Raw genomic sequence first — 20,630 nt, forward strand, 5'->3', positions numbered from 1 at the left:
GTCGCCCGGCTCCTTCTCTGCAGTGCCAGCCAGAGCTCAGGAGTGAGCTGTGTGGTGTCCTGAGGGCCGAGTTTGAAAACCACTGTTCTAAAAGATAATTGCTTGAATCTGATTGGTTGCTGTGGGCAACATCTTTTCTAAAACTCACTTCTAAAAACTAGTAAATGTACCCCCTAATCTCTCAGAGAGGGAAAAGATTAGGAGGACTACATCCCTCTTCTCAACCACTAGACTCTGTGATTCCTGTGATCCTTGTTCTTGCCAATAAACGTTATTCTATTTCTGCTCTCCTGGATTCTGGTTCTGCTGAGAACTTTATAACACAAAGCTATGTCATCAAGCATCATAAACCCACTGTGACTTTGTCCCATCCAATATCACTCTCTGCTGTGGACGGCAGTCTGATTCCTAATGGCTCCATCACTGACTGCACATCAACTGTTAAACTCCAGGTAGGAGCATTACACTCCGAAGAAATATAGTTTTTTGTCATTCCTAAAGCCACCCATGCTTTTGTACTCAGACTTCCTTGGCTGCAGAAACACAACACCCAGATTGAGTGTTCTACCATGCATATCCTGTCTTGGGGTAAGAACTGTGTTAAAGCATGTCTGGAGAAAGTGGTCCCCATCCGGGTTTCTGATACTGCACTGGCTAAGAAACTACCATCCCAATACCATCTTTATATGGACGTTTTCAGTAAACAGGGGGCTGACATTTTGCCTCCTCACAGGGAATGGGATTGTCCCATAGAATTGGTACCTGGAAAAACACCTCCCTGGGGTCGTATCTATCCATTATCCATGCCAGAAACTAAATCTATGTCTGAGTACATTCAAGAAATCTTGACAATGGATTTATTTGTCCATCATCCTCTCCTGAAGGCGCTAAGTTTTTCTTTGTAAAAAAAAAAAGATGGTGGACATCGCCCCTGCATTGATTATAAGAGGCTCAATGAAATCACCATCAGAAATCGTTACCCATTACCATTTATCACAGAGCTCTTTGATAAAGTGAAAGGGTCTACTATCTTCACAAAATTGGATTTAAGGGGTGCATACAATTTTATCCGCATTCACCTGGGTGATGAATGGAAGATGGAGTTTTATACTAGAGACGGGCGCTATGAATACCTCATCATGCCCTATTGGTCTGAACAATGCCCCAGCCGTATTTCAACATTTCGTGAACGAAATATTCCGTGACCTTCTGTACCACTTGGTGGTTGTGTATTTGGATGCTAACTAGCTCTACTGTAAAATTGAAAAGTGTGTGTTTGAAGTACGGACATTCCTTTTTTACGGTACATTATTTCAGGTACTGGCCTCAAGATGGATCCCGAAAAAGTTCAAGCAGTACTTTCCTGGTCTGAACCAAATTCTTTAAAAGCCAATCAAAGATTCCTGAGTTTCGCTAACTACTATAGGAAATTTATTAGAGGATTTTCTACATTGGCAGCTCCTATCTCTGCATTAACCCGTAAGGGTGCCAACCCAACGCAGTGGTGCCCAGAAGCAAAGTCGGCCTTCCAGCTACTAAAACAATCTTTCATTTCAGCTCCTGTACTCTGCCAACCTGACGTCACTCAACCTTTTATCCTTGAGGTGGACGCATCCTCTGAAGAAGTAGGGGTGGTGTTATCACAGAGATCTGAAGAAAAATTACACCCATGTGGAAATTCTTGCCTGCCGATAAGAAGTATCCCATTGGTGAGAAAGAACTTTTAGCCATCAAATTAGCTTTTGAAGCATGGCATTACCTGCTGGAAGGTGCCCATTTCCCAATATCTGTATTTACCGACCACAAAAATCTTCTGTTCCTAAAGACTGCCCAATGCCTCACGCCCAGACAAGCCTGGTGGGCATTGTTCTTTTCCCGATTTGATTTAAAATTTCCTTCCATCCTGGCTCTTGCAATTGTAAGGCGGACGCCTTATCTCAGTACATGAACCCCGAGGACAACTCAGAAGTTCCTGAACAGTATCCAATGTTAAAGCCTACTGTGTTTGCTGCTACTGATGTGCTTACATCTCCTCTAGGGAAAACGTTCTTCTCTCCTGAACTACTACTATTATGGGCTCATCCAAGTTCCCCAGCCATACAGGCGTTAAGACGTTGGAACTTATCAAAAGATCCTATTGGTGGCCTTCTATGCATTCTGATGTACAATAGTTCGTATTTTCTTGCTTTCAGTAAGCCCAGCATAAAATTTCTCGGCAGCTGCCTGTTAGTCTGTTATAGAGTAAAGAATCGCAGCTCAACAAATGGGGGTGGCAAACCCCTGACAAATGTAGAAACAAAGTAAAAAAAATTGGGAGCACTGTACAACCAGTGTAAATATGTTTAATGTCTAAAATACAAGGGATAAAATAACAATACAGTACAGGGCAGTACAATGCATACTTGCCGACATTCAGCTCCCTCCTTCCGGGAGGGAGCTGAATGCCTGCATACAGCGGGGTGTGTGACCGGGCAATGACTCAATCTTGGGGGTGGGGCCAGGGCCATGACCGCACGGTCGTGTCATCGTGGCCCTGCCCCCTCTTCACAATGCCAAAAATAAAGGCAATACATGGAAATACATTTGTGTCCTGCTGTGAGGTTATGGTTTTGTTGTGGGCCCGGGGTGGTAAAAGGAGCAGACACTGAAGCAGATTTAAAAATAAATGTGGAATTTTTAATGAGTGGCTTAACAGACATGAATGTGGCAAAACAAAACGTCCGGGTATAGCACTAAAGTGCACTTGAGAAACTGTAGTGAAGCTATGGGAAAAAGTCCAGTTAATGATAACAGAAGGTAGTAGACTATTCCAGGGTCTGTGAGGCTGGAAAGAATTGCAGGTTGAAATGAATTGCAGGCTGAAGTGAATTGCAGGCTGAAGTGAGTTGCAGGCTGAGGTGAATGGCAGGCTGAAATGAAATAATGTCCAGGGAAAATGCAGGTGGAGGCAGGGTGCAGGGTAAACAGCTGACACAGGTACTCAGACAATGGGAGAGGCAATAGGAGGAGGCAGGGGAGTTCAGCAGTGTTAGGAGCAGGTTAGGAGAAGCAGGCTTAGGCAGAAATCCAACAGGCAGGCAGACAAGCTCAGGAATTCTCTCTCAGTTTGCGCTGAGAAACACATTGCACTGGCAACTAAAGGAAGCTCTGAACTCCCCTAAGTACCCAGTGCTCGGCCGTGACTGGCCAGAGACTGAGCATGTGACACACCAGGATTGGCCGACTAGGTCACATGGCTGAAAGCAAGATGGCGGCGCCCATGCCGAAGCGGAATGGAAGCACTGCCAGGCCTAACCAGCACAGAGTAACAATATGCCCAAACAGGACCACACACAGCCAATGCTCCCTGCCAGGCACCAGCACCACCGCCAGATGCCCCCCCGCCACAGCATCCTCACAGGTATCACCCGCCGACCACCATGCCGAGAAACCCTGGTCGTGACAATACCCCCCCTTTTATGGGTGGCCTCAGGACACTCACCAGGCTTTTCAGGATAAGCAGCATGGAACTTCCTGACGAGTGCGGGAGCATGGATGTCTCAGGCATCAGTCCAGCAGCGTTCTACTGGGCTGTAACCCCTCCAATCCAGGAGGTACTGTAAACAACCCCTGCGGACACGGGAATCCAGGACCTGAGAGACCTCAAATTCCACGCCTCTTTCTGAGAGGCTTGAGCAGGGAAATGTGGAAGGAGTTTGGGACTTTTAAGTATGAAGGTAGCTGAAGGCGAAAAGCTACAGGATTAATTATTTCGGTGATGGAGAAGGGTCTGATAAAACGTGGAGCAAACTTTATGGAGCCGTAGGTTCCAGGTAGACAACCAAACCTGATCTCCAACTTGCATGCAGGGCACTTTTCTCCATTTCTTGTCTGCCTGAAGCTTTTAATGAGAGGATGCCTTTTCTAAATTAGCACGTACCTGAGCCCAATTTGACGCAAACCTCTGTACAGTGTCGTCCACAGCTGGAACTTCAAAGGCAGGTAGGCTTTGGAACTCAGGGACTCGGGGATGAAGACCGTAGATAATCTGGAACGGGGTTTGATTAGTGGAGGAGTGATATAAAGAATTATGTGCAAATTCAGCCCAGGGTAATAATTCAGACCAATTGTCTTGAGAGGATGACATGAAATCCTTAGGAAGGTTTCAAGGTCTTGGTTAACTCTTTCCGTGGATCCATTTCTCTGTGGATGGTAAGCTGTGGAGAAGTTTAATTTTACTTGTAGAACGGAACACAGAGCTCCCCAAAACCTTGCCATGAATTGGACTCCACGATCAGAGACTATCTCTGCCGGAAGACTGTGGAGGCGAAAAATATGTTGGACGAACAGATGACCTAAATCCGAAGCAGTAGGAAGTTTCTTTAGGGGAATGTAATGGACAAAAATTGGTCTACCACGACCAAGATGGTAGTATAACCCTGGGAACTTGGCAAATCAGTCACAAAGTCCATGGAGAGATGTGTCCATGGACGCAATGAGACAGGCAGGGGCAACAACTCACCAGCTGGGGCTTGATGCGAGGATTTGTGCTGGGCACATGAGGTACATAATGAGATGAACTCCAAGACATCAGCTTTCATCGATGGCCACCAATAGGCTCTTTTCAAAAGCTCCAGGGTCTTCCGAGTACCAGAATGGCCTGCAAACTGTGAGGAGTGAGACCACGTAAGAAGCTGCTCCCTTGACTCTGTGGCCACAATGGTTTTCCCAGTAGGTGGTTGCATTTGTATGGTGGCAAACACCCTTGACTCCAGCACGGGAGTACTGCATAAGATTTCAGAATTATTGTTGCAGGAGAGTGATCTTGACAAAGCATCTGCTTTTTGATTAAGAGCTCCAGAACGGAAGGTCAGAGTGAACTGGAAGTGAGCAAAGAAGATTACCCACTGGGCCAAACGAGGACTTACACACTGGATATTTTTGAGGAAGAGGAGGTTCCTATGGTCGGTGAAAACAGTAAAGGGAAACTTAGCCCCTTCTAACAGGTATCTCCATTCCTTTAGTGCCAACTTTACTGCCAAGAGCTCTTGTTCTCCTATGGTGTAGTTTTTTTTCTGCAGGAGAAAATTTTTTGGAGAAAAATCCACAAGAACTCGGTTGTCTTCATAGCGCTGAGATAGGATGGCCTCCACTGCCTCTGATGATGCTTCAACCTCCAAAAAGAAGGGTCTATCCAAGTCTGGTTGTCTTAGAACTGGCTGTAATAAACACTTGCTTCAACAGCTGGAAGGCTGTCTCTGCCTCAGGTGGCCATAGAGCAGGATTAGCGCCTTTACGCGTCAGAGCCGTGATGTGAGCCAACAAAGAGGAGAATCCCTTGATAAAATGTCTGTAATAGTTGGCGAATCCGAGCAATCTCTGAATGGCTTTTAAGGTTTGAGGTTGGGACCAATCCAGGATTGCCCGAACCTTCTTGGGGTCCATTTCTAGATTTGAACCAGAGATGACATAGCCAAGGAATGGCACACTGGGTACGCTAAAGACACATTTCTCCAGTTTGCAGAAAAGATGATTTTTCCTTAGACGGGATAACACTTCCTTCACATGTTTGTGATGTTCTTCTGGAGAAGATGAGAAAATCAATATATCATCCAAGTAAACAACTACTGAGATATAAAGTAAATCCCGAAAAATTAAATTTACAAAGCCTTGAAAGACAGCAGGGGCATTACATAATCCGAAGGGCATCACAAGGTATTCAAAATGACCATCCCTGGTATTAAAAGTGGTTTTCCATTTATCGCCTGCGTGGATTCGAATGAGATTATATGCCCCCTGCAAATCTAGCTTTGAGAATATGATGGATCTTTTGACTCTATCGAATAGCACTGTGATTAAAGGAAGTGGGTACAGATTCTTGACCGTTATATCATTCAGACCCTCTATACATTAAGACCCCGATAGTCTTAGGCCTCCATCTTTCTTAGCAAAAAAAAAGAACCCAGCTCTGGCAGGAGAGGTGGAAGGACGGATGAACCCCTTCTCCAAATTCTCCTGAATGTACTCAGACATAGTTTTGGTCGTTGGAAAGGATAGAGAATAGTTGCGACCATGAGGAGGCATCTTGTCTGGCAATAAATCGATGGGGCAATCCCATTTTCTGTGAGGAGGTAAGATGTTAGTCTGTTGTTCGGAAAAAAACATCAGTATACATTTGATATTCTTTGGGAATTGCCGGTGGTGTTAAAGAGACTGTTTTCCTTACAGGTTGTATCTTAGGAAGACAGGATTTCTGACAGTCAGCTCCCCATGAAAGGATTTGCATAGAGCACCAATCTATCTTGGGATTGTGCAGGCATAACCAGGGTAGCCCTAGGATGATATCTTGAGAGGCTTCAGTAATCACTAGGAATCTCATAGACTCAGAATGCAGTGCTCCAATACGGACCAGTACTGGCTGAGTTTCTTTGGTGACAACTTCATTAGTCAGAGGCCGCCCATCTACAGCGGTCAAAGAAATCGAATGCTTGTGAGAAGAACAAGGAATCAGTAGTTTGTCAGTTAAACTGGAAGTCATGAAATTTCCAGCCGCTCCGGAATCCAACAAAGCAGCAACAAAGACGGGTTTTGACTTGAAATCTAAGGCTAGGTTTAATACGAAATCTTTACAGGTTGGGGACGGACTCATTACTCCTAACTTGATGTCCCCGGGGTCAGTTAGGAACGGGCATCCTGATTTAGGCTTCTCCACAGTATAGGCAGAGGTTTTTTAATATTCTTCTCTGGCGTTCCTCTTTGGAGAGATGGGTGTGATTCACCTGCATAGGCTCTTCATCTGTAGAAGGAGGAGTAAATGATCTTTGCCGATCATTACTATGCTTTTCCGCTTGACGTTCTCTGAAGCGTAGATCGATCTTGTTACAGAGAGAGATCATATCGTCCAGATTAGTAGGTAGCTCCCGGGTGACTAGATCATCTTTTAGTCGATCAGAAAGCCCATGCCAAAAAGCTGAGGTGAGGGCTTCCGTATTCCACTGGAGCTCTGATGCTAAAATCTGAAACTGTACGGCATACTGGCTGAAAGGACGGGTTCCTTGTTTCAGTGACATAATACTAGATGAGGCTGATACGGTGCGCCCAGGCTCATCAAAAATCCTCCTGAATGATGACACAAAGTTGGTATAGTTATCCAGCAAAGAATCTGAACGCTCCCAGAGTGGGGAAGCCCAATCCAAGACTGAGCCAGACAACAGTGACATAATGTAGGCCACTTTAGTTCTTGCAGTGGGAAAATTATCAGGCTGTAAGGTGAAATGTATATCACACTGATTCAGCAACCCCCGACAAAGCTTGGGGTTGCTATCAAATTTACTTGGCATAAAAAGGTGTAACCGGGGGGATACCCTGTACCCCATATTTTCAGACACAGGAGCGTGTGTAGCAACTGTTACATTAGGGGTAGACAGAGACGGTTACGTGTTATCCTGTCGTTTAGTCATTTCTTGCCGGAACTGGGCCATTTGGTGTTGCATAGCTTCCAGGTTTTCCAAACGGCCTGCGATGCACTGGAATAAATCCGCTCCAGACTCCTGTCCAGTGGCCGAGTCCATTGGGCCCGTGCAAACTGTGAGGTTCTGGTTTAGTTGTGGGCCCGGGGTGGTAAAAGGAGCAGACACTGAAGCAGATTTAAAAATAAACGTGGAGTTTTTAATGAGTGGCTTAACAGACATGAATGTGGCAAAACAAAAAGTTCGGGTATAGCACTAAAGTTCACTAGAGAAACTGTAGTGAACAATGGGAAAAAGTCCAGGTAGTGATAACAGAAGGTAGTCCAGTATTCCAGGGTTTGTGAGGCTGGAAAGAATTGCAGGTTGAAATGAATTGCAGGCTGAAATGAGTTTGCAGACTGAAGTGAGTTGCAGGCTGAGGTGAATGGCAGGCTGAAGTGAATTGCAGGCTGAAATGAATTGCAGGCTGAGAAATTATGTCCAGGGAAAATGCAGGTGGAGGCAGGGTGCAGGGTAAACAGCTGACACAGGTACTCAGGCAATGGGAGAGGCAATAGGAGGAGGCAGGGGAATTCAGCAGGGTTAGGAGCAGGTTAGGAGAAGCAGGCTTAGGCAGAAATCCAACAGGCAGGGGGACAAGCTCAGGAACTCTCTCTCAGCTTGCGCTGAGAAACACATTGCACTAGCAACTAAAGGAAGCTCTGACCTCCCCTAAGTACCCAGTGCTCGGCCGTGACTGGACAGAGAGTGAGCATGTGACACGCCAGGACTGGCCGACTAGGTCACATGGCTGAAAGCAAGATGGGGGTGCCCATGCCGAAGCGGAACGGAAACACCGCCAGGCCTAACCAGCACAGAGTGACAATATGCCCAAACAGTACCACGCACAGTCAATGGTCCCCGCCAGGCACCAGCACCACCGCCAGATGCCCCCCGCCACAGCATCCTCACAGGTATCACCCGCCGACCACCATGATGAGAAACCCTGGTCATGACACCTGCTACATCTTTGCTCCATATGCCATGTAGCATGCCCTTCTAGTCGCGCTGTGTCATGACGTATTGAGTCACTTCGTAATGTACTGAAGCGCTGGAAAAGCCGGAGAGTCTAATACAACTTTCTCTCCACCAGATGTCACTTTTCCTAAACTGCTCTGCGGATGCGTAAAAAAAGACAATGGGACGTCTGTAGTACCGCCCACTGATTGGCTGCCTGAACCTATCATTCGGTACGCTATAGTTGTCATGGATTGAGAGCTGTAATTGAGTGTGTAATAAAGGAATAAATCATTCAGTGTGCACTTTTGAAAAACAATTTATAAATTCATTCTGCCATCATTATTATAGTATATTATGCTAGATACCCGTATCAGCACAATAACACCTCATATTAGAAAAGTCAGCGCTGTGCACATTGTTCTGCAGTGATGTGCTGCACTCACACAGTGAAATTAGTAGTGGGGCCTGAGCAGTGCTGTATGACATTATCACTGAACTACAAATCTCAGCCCAGAAAGAGGTGTCTTTGAATTACAAACTGCTTGTGCACAAGTGTGCCATATAAAAAGCATGAGCAGTTTGTAATTCAGTTTGTAATGTGATAATTTCATACGATGCTGCTCAGGCCCCACTAATTTCCAAGGCATGTCATCACTGTGTGAGTGCTGCACACCACTGTCTACAGTGCCGTAATCATATGGGAAGTCTTTCATAAAATAGCCCGCCGTGCAGAATTACTACAGTCCTGTATACTGTATTAAAGACACTGCTTACACTGTTCAGTACTGTATGTGATTGACCTGTCTGTCAGGGCTTACTGTAGTATTGTATTCTGTTGTGCCATATCTATCCACTGCTGTATTATTCACCACTGTAGTTTTAATCAGTGGAATACTGGCCACCCAGTGGTGAAGATGTGTATTACATGCCATGGATATTGGAGAGGGGGAGAGGGCTTCGACTGCACACCCTAATTTCAAACATAATAAGAGGTGTTACCATGCTGAGACTTGTAGTACAATACAAGGGACAAAGAACATAGGTGCACACTCTGAGTACTAAGAACAATGATAGTCAAAATAATCCTGATAAACTTTACAATTAAAATGGAGTATAAGTGAGGTTCTTAGTACAAGTTTGGCCAAAATTATTTGCCCATCCACCATGTCAAGGTGAACCCCATAAGATGGGTCCCTAACGTCCCTAATACTAAAATATTTTGTCAGTTTATTAAGGACTTACCTTATGAGAGGTAAGTCTTGGATAAATTAACATAATGTGACCGCCACAGGGGCCATCGGCAACACTATAGCTGAGCATATCTGTACAATGATAAAATGAACAGTGACTGGCAAGATACCCACTGCATTAATAAAAAAGTTTGCTGCCCTTGAAAGTGCCAGGTGGGGCGGTCATCTGGGGTGCACTACATAGGTTACAGTGGGCAGGATGAGCCATTCATAGAAGTGTAAAATGCAGTGGGTGATTACAGAGAAAAGAAAAGGCAAGGTAGGTCAAAGTGGACAGAGATACTGGGTAAGTGGGATTGGGAAGAAGGGGGACAGCGGAGGGATGGTAGACTAGGGAGTCCATGATGTGGCAGTAAGGAGAGACATGCAAAACAGTCAGTATATTGCACATAAAAGTTTATACAATGGATTAATAGCACAGATGCCATACTTCAAAATGTATGAAGACAGGATGCAGGAATAATAGACATTAACCACTTGCCTGGCACTAATGTATGAGATGCGGCCGCAGCCAGGAGTGCGTTACCTGGCCAGGTTTGCATCTCATGCATTAATGCTGCATGTCTGGATCCCCCTTATGTAATAGAGGAAATCTATTCTGCATGGATTTCCTTCTCAGGTCCCCTGGGAGTGATGTGGCAGTCTGTGACTGCGGCAGGGACTGAAGGGGATCTATACATAGCCCTAATGCAATCCCTTCACTTCTCCTTCAGCACTACTGTCCATGCATGGTCTGAGTGGAGAGTGCCAAGAGGGTTGCTAGGGGATCCAGAGGCACTTTAAGAGAGGAGGGGTCCCATGTGCAGGCTCCGATCGGGCCCCCTCCTCTTCGCCGGTGTAGTAGACTCTTGCATTGTGCTAAAGTCTACTGCGCATGCGCAGGTCTCCAGGAACATAGCGTCCACGCCACATTCACGGGATATCTCTACTGTGCATGCGCAAATCACCAGAGAAATAGCCGCTATTTTCCCAGTGAGTTCTGCAGAGCTGCAGCCAGCACTGGGCCGATGGAGAGGTAAGTATATTTAATAAAGTGCAGGGTGTGCGGTCTGTGGGCCCCCATTATAAATACGCCCCTCTCCAGGTAGTTTTTGCAATCTGTAGCCCATAGGCAACGGCAGCTAACACCACTTTGAGATAGTGTTAGCTACCGGGTCCAGTCTCCGAAATGCAGATTCATTTAAATTTATAGAATCCCTTGAATGTATCTTTCGAAAAAAGGTGTTTTGGGGGGATATCCTGAAATTTTTGTAAATACTAAATAGCCCTAAAAAGAAACAAATTCATATATTCTATTTAAATGTTTTTGTGCATGTGTATAGATTAGGGATGAGCGGGTTCGGTTCCCTGAGAACTGAACCCACCCGAACTTCGGGGATCCGGGGCGATCCGAGCCCAAGCTCGGATCTCCCTGTCTGCCCCGGATCCCTCTCCCGAGGCAAAACCTCGAGATCTGCTGTCGGATCTCGAGGTTTTGCCTCGAGCGGCCATTTTAAAAAAAATGCCTTTGCCTTTAATGGGCAAAGTGCTGATTGGCTGACAGAGCCGTCTGTCACGGCTCTCAGCCAATCAGCATTATGGTGCTCATTTGCATGTAGCACGGACTCACGAGATCCGTGCTACATGCATCTGTGTAACTGACAGTGACACAGAGCACAGATGGGTCAGTGAGACCCGTCTGTGCTGCTGTGTATTTCAATGACACAGATGCACGCACGGATCAGGAGATCCGTGTTACTTGCATCTGTGTCATTGACACAGAGCACTGACGGGTCCGTGAGACCCGTCTGTGCTGCTGTGGTAAAAAAAAAAAAAAAAACCTGTGTAAAAAAAGAAAAAAATGGCGTGCCCCCCCAAAAAGAGCAACCAGCCCCGGGCATTAGTGACCCAGTGCTGGGTGTGCTTAAATACAGGGGACAAACGACATAGGGGTCCCCTGTACTTAAGCACAACTAGCACCGGGCTAGTCAGAACCAGCGCTGGTTGCCAAAATACGGGGGACAAACGACGTAGGGGTCCCCCGTATTCTGCGCAAACAGCTCTGGGCTCTGATCCGGTCCTGGTTCTGGAAATACAGGGGAAAAAAATTAGTAGGGTTCCCCTGTATGTTCCAGAACCAGCACTGGACTTTTTCTAGCGGGGGGCTGATGCCACAGCCTGGGGAGCCCTTTCACCGGGCCCCCCAGCCGCAGCATCAGCCCTGACCGCTAGTCAGCCCAGGCCGGGGATCCCAGGAGAGCTGGGGACCCCCCCAATAAAGGGGTCACCCTCTCCAGGGCACCCCAGGCCCAGGCTGATAGCCCGGGGCTATCCCCGCCACCCCTGGTGGCGGTGGGTGGCGGGTTGATTGTGTGGTGTGGTGTAAATAAAGAATATCAAACATTATCTTTACAAGTAGAACTGCAAGTCCCAGCAAGCCTGACCCGCATGCTGGTACTTGGAGAACCACAAGTACCAGCATGCAGGGCATTAAGGGCCCACTAGTACCTGTAGTTCACCTGTAAAAAAATGTTTAAAAAAAACACAGGACACACACACTGTGACAGTATAAGTTTATTAAACATACATACACACACACACACATGTACACATACTCACCTATGTAACCTGTAGCATCGGTCCACTTGTCCGGTAAAGTATCCATAGGGGACCTGTGAAAAAAAACATACTCACCATCTCCTATGCGAGGTTCTGTCCTCTTCGTTCCAAAGTAGGCATCCCCGGACTTGGCAAAAAAAAAAAACGAAAACGCGATCCACGAACTTAGTACCGTTCTATAGAACGGTACTTCCCGAATGAGAGCTTAGCGGTGGGGTATCACCATGGAAACCCCGCTGCTAAGCGTTCATTGGCTCTCAGCCAATGAACGGCTCCCTCCATTGTAGTCAATGGTGGGAGCCGCAAGGTTATTAAAGTTTACCCTGTGGCTCCCACCATTGACTACAATGGAGGGAGCCGTTCATTGGCTGAGAGACGGGAGATGACCTCTCTCAGCCAATGAACGCTTAGCAGCGGGGTTTCCATGGTGAAACCCCGCCGCTAAGCTCTCATTCGGGAAGTACCGTTCTATAGAACGGTACTAAGTTCGTGGATCGCGTTTTCGTTTTTTTTTTTTGCCAAGTTCGGGGATGCCTACTTTGGAACGAAGAGGACAGAACCTCGCATAGGAGATGGTGAGTATGTTTTTTTTCACAGGTCCCCTATGGATACTTTACCGGACAAGTGGACCGATGCTACAGGTTACATAGGTGAGTATGTGTACATGTGTGTGTGTGTGTGTATGTATGTTTAATAAACTTATACTGTCACGGTGTGTGTGTCCTGTGTTTTTTTAAACATTTTTTTTACAGGTGAACTACAGGTACTAGTGGGCCCTTAATGCCCTGCATGCTGGTACTTGTGGTTCTCCAAGTACCAGCATGCGGGGCAGGCTAGCTGGGACTTGCAGTTCTACTTGTAAAGACAATGTTTGATATTCTTTATTTACACCACACCACACAATCAACCCACCACCCACCGCCACCAGGGGTGGCGGGGATAGCCCCGGGCTATCAGCCTGGGCCTGGGGTGCCCTGGAGAGGGTGACCCCTTTATTGGGGGGGTCCCCAGCTCTCCAGGGATCCCCGGCCTGGGCTGACTAGCGGTCAGGGCTGATGCTGCGGCTGGGGGGCCCGATGAAAGGGCTCCCCTGGCTGTGGCATCAGCCCCCCGCTAGAAAAAGTCCAGTGCTGGTTCTGGAACATACAGGGGAACCCTACTAATTTTTTTCCCCTGTATTTCCAGAACCAGGACCGGATCAGAGCCCAGAGCTGGTTGCGCAGAATACGGGGGACCCCTACGTCATTTGTCCCCCGTATTTTGGCAACCAGCACTGGTTCTGACTAGCCCGGTGCTGGTTGTGCTTAAGTACAGAGGACCCCTACGTCGTTTGTCCCCTGTATTTAAGCACACCCAGCACTGGGTTACTAATGCCCGGGGCTGGTTGCTCTTTTTTGGGGGGGTGCACGCCATTTTTTTCTTTTTTTACACAGGTTTTTTTTCTTTTTTTTACCACAGCAGCACAGACGGGTCTCACGGACCTGTCATTGCTCTGTGCCAATCACACAGATGCATGTAGCACGGATCTCCCGGGTTCGTGCTACATGCAAATGGGCACCATAACGCTGATTGACTTCCGGTCTGCCACTGCAGTGCCACTCCTAGATGGGCCACGTGTTTGTGCCGCCCACTTGTGTCGCTTAGCATAGTCATCCAGCTACCTCGGTGCAACCTTTTGGCCTAAAAACAATATTGTGAGGTGTGTGGTGTTCAGAATAGAGTGGAAATGAGTGGAAATTAATGTTATTGGGGTTATTAATAGCGTAGGAACAAAAAAAGGCCCATTTTATGTGATTTTAGCGTTTTTTTTTATTTTTTAAGAAAAAATCCAGATCCAAAACACAAAACCCAGAACCCAAAACACGGAAGGGTGGTTTTGGCAAAACCAATCCAGATCCAAAACACGAAGAAAGATCCAGATCCAAAACCAAAACACAAAACACGAAAAGTGGCCGGTGCACACCCCTAGTATAGATAGATAGATATGAGATGCAATCGGTATGTAATACCGATAGATGGGATCCAGGTGGTGAGAATCCCGGCGCCTGGATCCCAACAGGGTTAACATACTGACATTTGGTAGTCGGTATGCTAAGCCTCCCACTCTCCCTATCCTAACCCTCCCTCCATGGTTTCTGAACCTAACTTCCCCCCTAGTGCCTAAACCTAACCTTTCCCTCCCCACATCCTAAACCTAACCCTCCTCATTAGTGCCTAATCCTAACCCTCCCCCTAGTGCCTAACCCTTACCCCTAAACCTAACCCTCCCCCCCACCCTTCAGCATCCCAGTGGTTGGGATTCTGGCTTTTGGTATTCTGGCGCTGGTAAGGTAAGCGTCGGCATCTAGACCGCCGGGATGCTGAACGCATACCTATGAGATAGATATGCACCATATTTATTTTCCATTTTTTTTTTAGGGGTGGTCACCAAATTATAACTTGCGTCTGGGATGAACTTACGCCACTGGACTGCCGACATCACTCCCAATATCACGCCCCAGAATGCCGTGTGAACGGCACTCCGGGGTGCATGAAGTCAAATTTCGAGGCTTGCAGCCCCTGTCAAGGGACCTCACTTTACTGCAAGTCCCTACTCTATTATTGCAAGCTTAAATGCATTGATCAATTCATGAATTCGTGAACCAAAACCCCACTGTTTACTATTATTGTTAGTTATTATGGTGAGTGCAGAGCCCCTGTGATTTCTATTTAAGCAATGTGGTCACATACCATGTTGAACCCCAAATCTAGGAATGGTGAGTGCCATGGAATAGTGCTTTTTTAAATATATATATATATATATATATATATATATATGAGACCCATGGAAGAGATGGAGAAGTTTTTTGGAGGTAAAGTCAGGAGAAACTAAAGTGGAGGGGATATCTAGTAACAAGGGATTCCTTTATTTTGAAGAACCACTAAAGTTCCACTTGTCAATCACGCAGAATGCCAACTTCCATTCACTGCGCATGTCCAAAACTGAAATACAGCATACGCAGTTGTTATTTTTTTAATCTGAATATGAAAAAATCAACTACAGGTTGAGTCTCACATATCCAAAATGATTGGGTCCAGGGGTATTTTGGATATCGGAATATTCCGTATTTTGGAATATTTGCATAACATAATGAAATATCTTTGGAATGGGACCCAAATCTAAACACAGAATGCATTTATGTTTTATATACACCTTATACACACAGCCTGCAGGTCATTTTATACAATATTTTCAATAATTTTGTGGCTCAAACAATGTTTGTGTATATACATGAAATTCATTTATGTTTCATATACACCTTATACACAAAGCCTGAAGGTAATTGTATACTTAATTTTTTAATAATGATGTGCCTAAACAAACGTTGTGTACATCGAACCATCAAAAAGCAAAGGTTTCACTATTTCAGTCATGCTAAAAAAAATTGTGTGTTTCGGAAATATTCCGTATTTCGGAATATTTGGATATGGGAGACTCAACCTGTATACAATAGTTTTCCCATTATCTAATTCGAAAACTACAATGCAAAAATGATCACAATTCCCATTTTTGCTGAAAATAAATGATACATATGACTATAAAAAAAGCGAAAAGATGGTGATAAATACACAATAAAGGGGGGGTAGTGCCCGCGCTTGCCCACAGTTGATGGTATCGTAATAAGTTTAGAATTCTGGAATACGCTCAAACACTGAGGTTGTATTCAAAAGGTATATTTAATGAAAATATTGCTATGACCTTGTGTATTACAAATACTAATAAAATCAATGGTGTTGGTAGCCAAAAAAAAGACAAAAAATGGTGTGAAGAAGCAAGTGCTTCATCACAGCATTTTTGGTCTTTCAAATCCCCCCCCCTCTCTTTTTCTCTTTTCCACCTCTTCCTCTTTGCCAGTCTGCTCTGGTCTTATTATGCATCTGCATACATGTATGTATATATGTTTATGTGTTGTCTTGTCTAGTAAAAGTGTCTGTCTGTTTGCTACCAACACCATTGATTTTATTAGTATTTGTAATACACAAGGTCATAGCAATATTTTCATTAAATATACCTTTTGAATACAACCTCAGTGTTTGAGCGTATTCCAGAATTCTAAACTTATTACGAATACGATACCATCAACTGTGGGCAAGCGCGGGCACTACCCCCCCCTTTACTATATACTTAATAAGAGCCAGAGGTTCCTCTTATAAGTCCCTGCTGCTGCCTCGAACAGATCAGGTGAGTGAGCGCTGTCCAACCATTCCCCCTTTAGATAAATACACAATGTCTGACGGAAAGAAACTGGATCTTTTTGCATTTTTTGATACATCTGTCCCATTACCACTAGGGGGGTGGAGGTTAATATTGCTGGGCATTTTTTTTTTACACTGGGGGGGATATTTTGATTAAATTTCAGTGGGGTCCTATGGACACAGGGGTTGGGAGGGTGTATAACACCCCCTGGGTAAATTTTTTTTAAAATTAAATATTTAATTATATTTTAAAAAATAATCTTTAAACTTAATTAGTTTCTGTGCGGTTTTGATGAAAATAATTTGTCAGTCAAGCATGTTGGTTCTGGCTACGGATGGAAATAGCATAAGATAGTACATTTCCATGTTGCAGCTGTTGGCGCATTGTGTCCATCCAACTCAGAATCAGGCCCTTTATGTTTTTGTGTATATTAAATATGTATACATTGCTTTTTTCAGATGATACTCAATTTTGTATCATTCTCAATTTATATAACTAGTTTTAGATACAAGAAGACCTTAAAGAAATAATTTCAAAAATAAATAAAATACGCATCTGATGATAATGCTCTGAGTGCGGCACCCTTGGACATATATATATATATATATATAATATATTATATATATATATATATAAATTACACACCCATTCCTAAGAACAAAGAATAAAATTAAATGTCCAGCTATGTATTCATACACCCCTGCACAGATTGGGATGAAACCAATGCGAGGTGGTCCAGTTGGACCCTGGCCAGGTTTTAGGTGGTTTAGGATCCTGGTCGGTCCTCCCATTGGTGTACGCTGGGCAGAATTCTGACCAGGAGAGCCTGTTCTGAGCCTTCTACTGGATGGATTTGGATGAAAAATTCACAGTGGTAACATTGGATCCCAGAAGACATACTAGGGGGTTGAGGTCCCGGTTGGACCTCCCCTTGGTGTACACTGAGCAGAACTTTGACCTGGGGAGCCTGTTCTGGACCTTCCACTGGATGGATATGGATGAAAACTTCACAGAGGGTAGCAATTGATCTGGGATGCCTAATGGAGTGGTTAGGGTCTCGGTCAGACCTCACAGTAGAGTGCGCCGGGCAGAACCTTCCTCATGGGTGTGTTGGAAGACATGCTAAGCTGCTAATTATTTTTAAAATGTTAACAGTTACATCCAACTCATTGATAACTTAATAACTTGAAGAATTAAACTCAGGCAACCCTGGGTACTTCAGCTAGTATACATATATATGCACTATGATAACTTAAAGAAAGTTTACAGTTGTTAGTTGAAAGTCTTAGTAGTGTTAGTAGTAAATATTAGTAGTAAATGTACATGTACAAGACATGACAATGTAGAGAAAACATAGAGTTATGGGTTGAAAGTTTTAGTAGTAAATATGAAAGTCCCATTACACTACTGGAACACAATGTAATATTATAATGAAGTGTTGTTTACACTAAAGAATATTGTGTATTGACAGTGTTATTAATAAATGCAAATTCATATTAACCTTAAAAAATATATTGAACTAAGAACAATCAATATCCATCATTAAGTGATGTAAAGTCACCTGTAACTTACAATTCTGCAGGAGCAGAAACGCTACTAGAAGATGTTGGATCCAGAAGAGAATCATATTCACATCAGCTCTCCTGCCTGGGCAAAGACACATGCAGACTACACACCCAGAGCTTTATCTGCTATAAGTAGAGGGAGTGGTTTCACTTTCAGTCAGTATTCAATGTATCATCCTTACTCAAAGGGATAATACACCACCCACTATTATTCAAAAGGATAATACACCATCCATATGAAAGTAGAAATTGTTATTTGTTTCTTTTTAAATGCAGTCGTCTATATAATAAAATGCTTTGTTTGTTTATGAAATATACAGTGTGTATATCATACATATTTTCATAAAAAAAAAGCCATCTAACCCTTCCAGACAGGGCCGGATTAAGGGGGGGGCTCTGGGGGCAAGTACCCCCGGGCCCCCCTCTCTGAGAGGGCCCCCTGCCACAGATCGGATCTTTTTTACCGATCCGATCTGAAGCGCTGCCTGTAGCAGAGTGTACACCAGTAGCGGCAGCTGTACTGATAGCCGTCATACAGACGGCGCGGCGACGCAGAGCACTGCTGCTGGGATGCCGGTAGCCGCGTTCAATGAAAAGGGCTGTGCAGGCAGCAGGCTTTCAGGGACTGGCCGGCCGGCGTGCAGGCTGCAGGGAAGGAGGGGGCTTCACGGGCACAGCTGCACATGGAGGATCACCCGAGGAGGAGAAAGAAGAACGCGCTGTGCAGTTCTTCTGTGTCGCTGTCTGCCAGCAAAAGGGATCATCATCTCAAGAGAGCAGATACAGTAAGACAGAGAGTAGTGACTTTTTTTAGTTATCAATTAAAATTGAATAAATTAAGGCTCCAGGTAGCATTACTTTGAATGTGTGGTTGTGTGTGTGTGCATATATATATATATATATATATATATATACTGTATATACACATATGTATAGTATGTGTGTGTGTGTGTATATATATGTGTATATATATATATATATATATATATACACACACACACACAGCAAGGAATGTTTGGCGGTACTCACGGCATATATAAAAAAACAACCTATTTAGTTTAACATTTCAGTTCCAGAAAAAAAGTCTATAAAGACTGAAATGTTTAACTATATAGGTCGGTTGGACCTTATTTTTATATATGTTGTAAGTGCCACCAACCATTCCCTGCTGTGTATTGCTTAATACTATGGACGGAACCTGGGGTATTATATATATATATATATATATATATGTAATATATATATATATATATATATAAAATCAATATACAGTGTATTAATATATATATATATATACATACGTATAGAGGTAATGGGCACTTCAGTGTCCAAAGTTTTGTCAAGGGTGCCAGGTACAGTAGATGCAGCGTAAGTGATGGAAAACGGCACTCCGAAGTGTTTATTTACAGAATTTGAAATATACAACTTGCTATACGACCCCGGCTCGCTGTATATTTCAAATTCTGTAAATAAACACCGAGTGCCGTTTTCCATCCCTTAGGAATTTAATTTTAGACTTTAGGGCCCCCCTGTCTTAAGTGCCCCGGGCCCCCCAAAGCCTTAATCCAGCTCTGCTTCCAGATGTCCTTTTTATGCCATCAGACCCCTCCACATGCCTCTTATATGCCATCACACTTCTCCAAATGCCAGTTTTATACCATAAGGTCCCTGCACATGACCCTTATATGCCATCACACTTCTCCAAATGCCAGTTTTATGCCATAAGGTCCCTGCACATGACCCTTATATGCAATAACTCTACACCACATGTCTCTTATAATCCATATATGAACCCATTTACTTTTGAAAATGGAGCCAGTGCAGGGAGGTGGGATGGCATGCTTTACTCCTCCCCCACCCCCATTGGATTGCAACACTGACTATGACCCGCATTGTGCAAAGGAGGAGGTCTCATGGTTTTTTGCAGGTCTTTTCCCCAGCCACTGTTACGTCGGCACAGTGATTATGCTCCCAGGCCCAACAGGACAGACAGTGGCAGTCAGTACTAGTGGCACATGGCCACATATGAAACTATGATGCCCTCAGGAAAAATCGTATACCACGAGGGTTGTAGCCATGCCATATTAGAGAACTGGTTATGCCTTCCTTTCAGTTTCGGTCCCCCAGAGATGCCCAGGTTCTCCAGTCTCTATAGCCTCACTTTCTCAATCCCTTTGAATGTTATGGAGTGAAATGGGCACTTCAGATAGTTGTCAGTTTAGTAGGATGCTAGCCTAACTGGTCAGTAAATCAATTAGCGATGTACGCCGACCCCCATGTTTTGGTTTTGGATCTGGATCTCCCCTGGTTTTGGATGTGGATTGGTTTTGTCAAAACCTCACCTCCGTGTTTTGTTTTTCTATTTTGGTTTTGGATCTGGATTTTTTCTTAAAAAATCATAAACAACTAAAATCACATAAAATATGCCTGTTTTTGTTCCTACAGTATTATTAACCTAAATAACATTTATTTTCACTGATTTCCAGTCAATTTTGACCACCTCACAGCTCACAATATTGATTTTTTCATCTGG

General features: G+C 44.5%; 1 protein-coding gene across 1 annotated transcript in view; it reads right to left on the bottom strand.

Moving 5' to 3' along the window:
* LOC148527157 (granzyme A-like) overlaps nt 1-18,170 on the bottom strand; it is a 70,423-nt gene extending 52,253 nt beyond the window's left edge. Inside the window, exon 1 of the mRNA XM_088469417.1 lies at nt 18,105-18,170. Coding sequence (XP_088325543.1) covers nt 18,105-18,159 — 55 coding nt within the window. The 5' untranslated portion in view covers nt 18,160-18,170. The remainder of the gene's footprint in view (nt 1-18,104) is intronic.
* Between the last annotated feature and the right edge of the window lie 2,460 nt (nt 18,171-20,630).

The sequence above is a fragment of the Taudactylus pleione genome, unplaced genomic scaffold (assembly GCF_031769625.1).
Source record: "Taudactylus pleione unplaced genomic scaffold, aTauple2 ptg000092l, whole genome shotgun sequence".
Classification (NCBI taxonomy): Eukaryota; Metazoa; Chordata; class Amphibia; order Anura; family Myobatrachidae; genus Taudactylus; species Taudactylus pleione.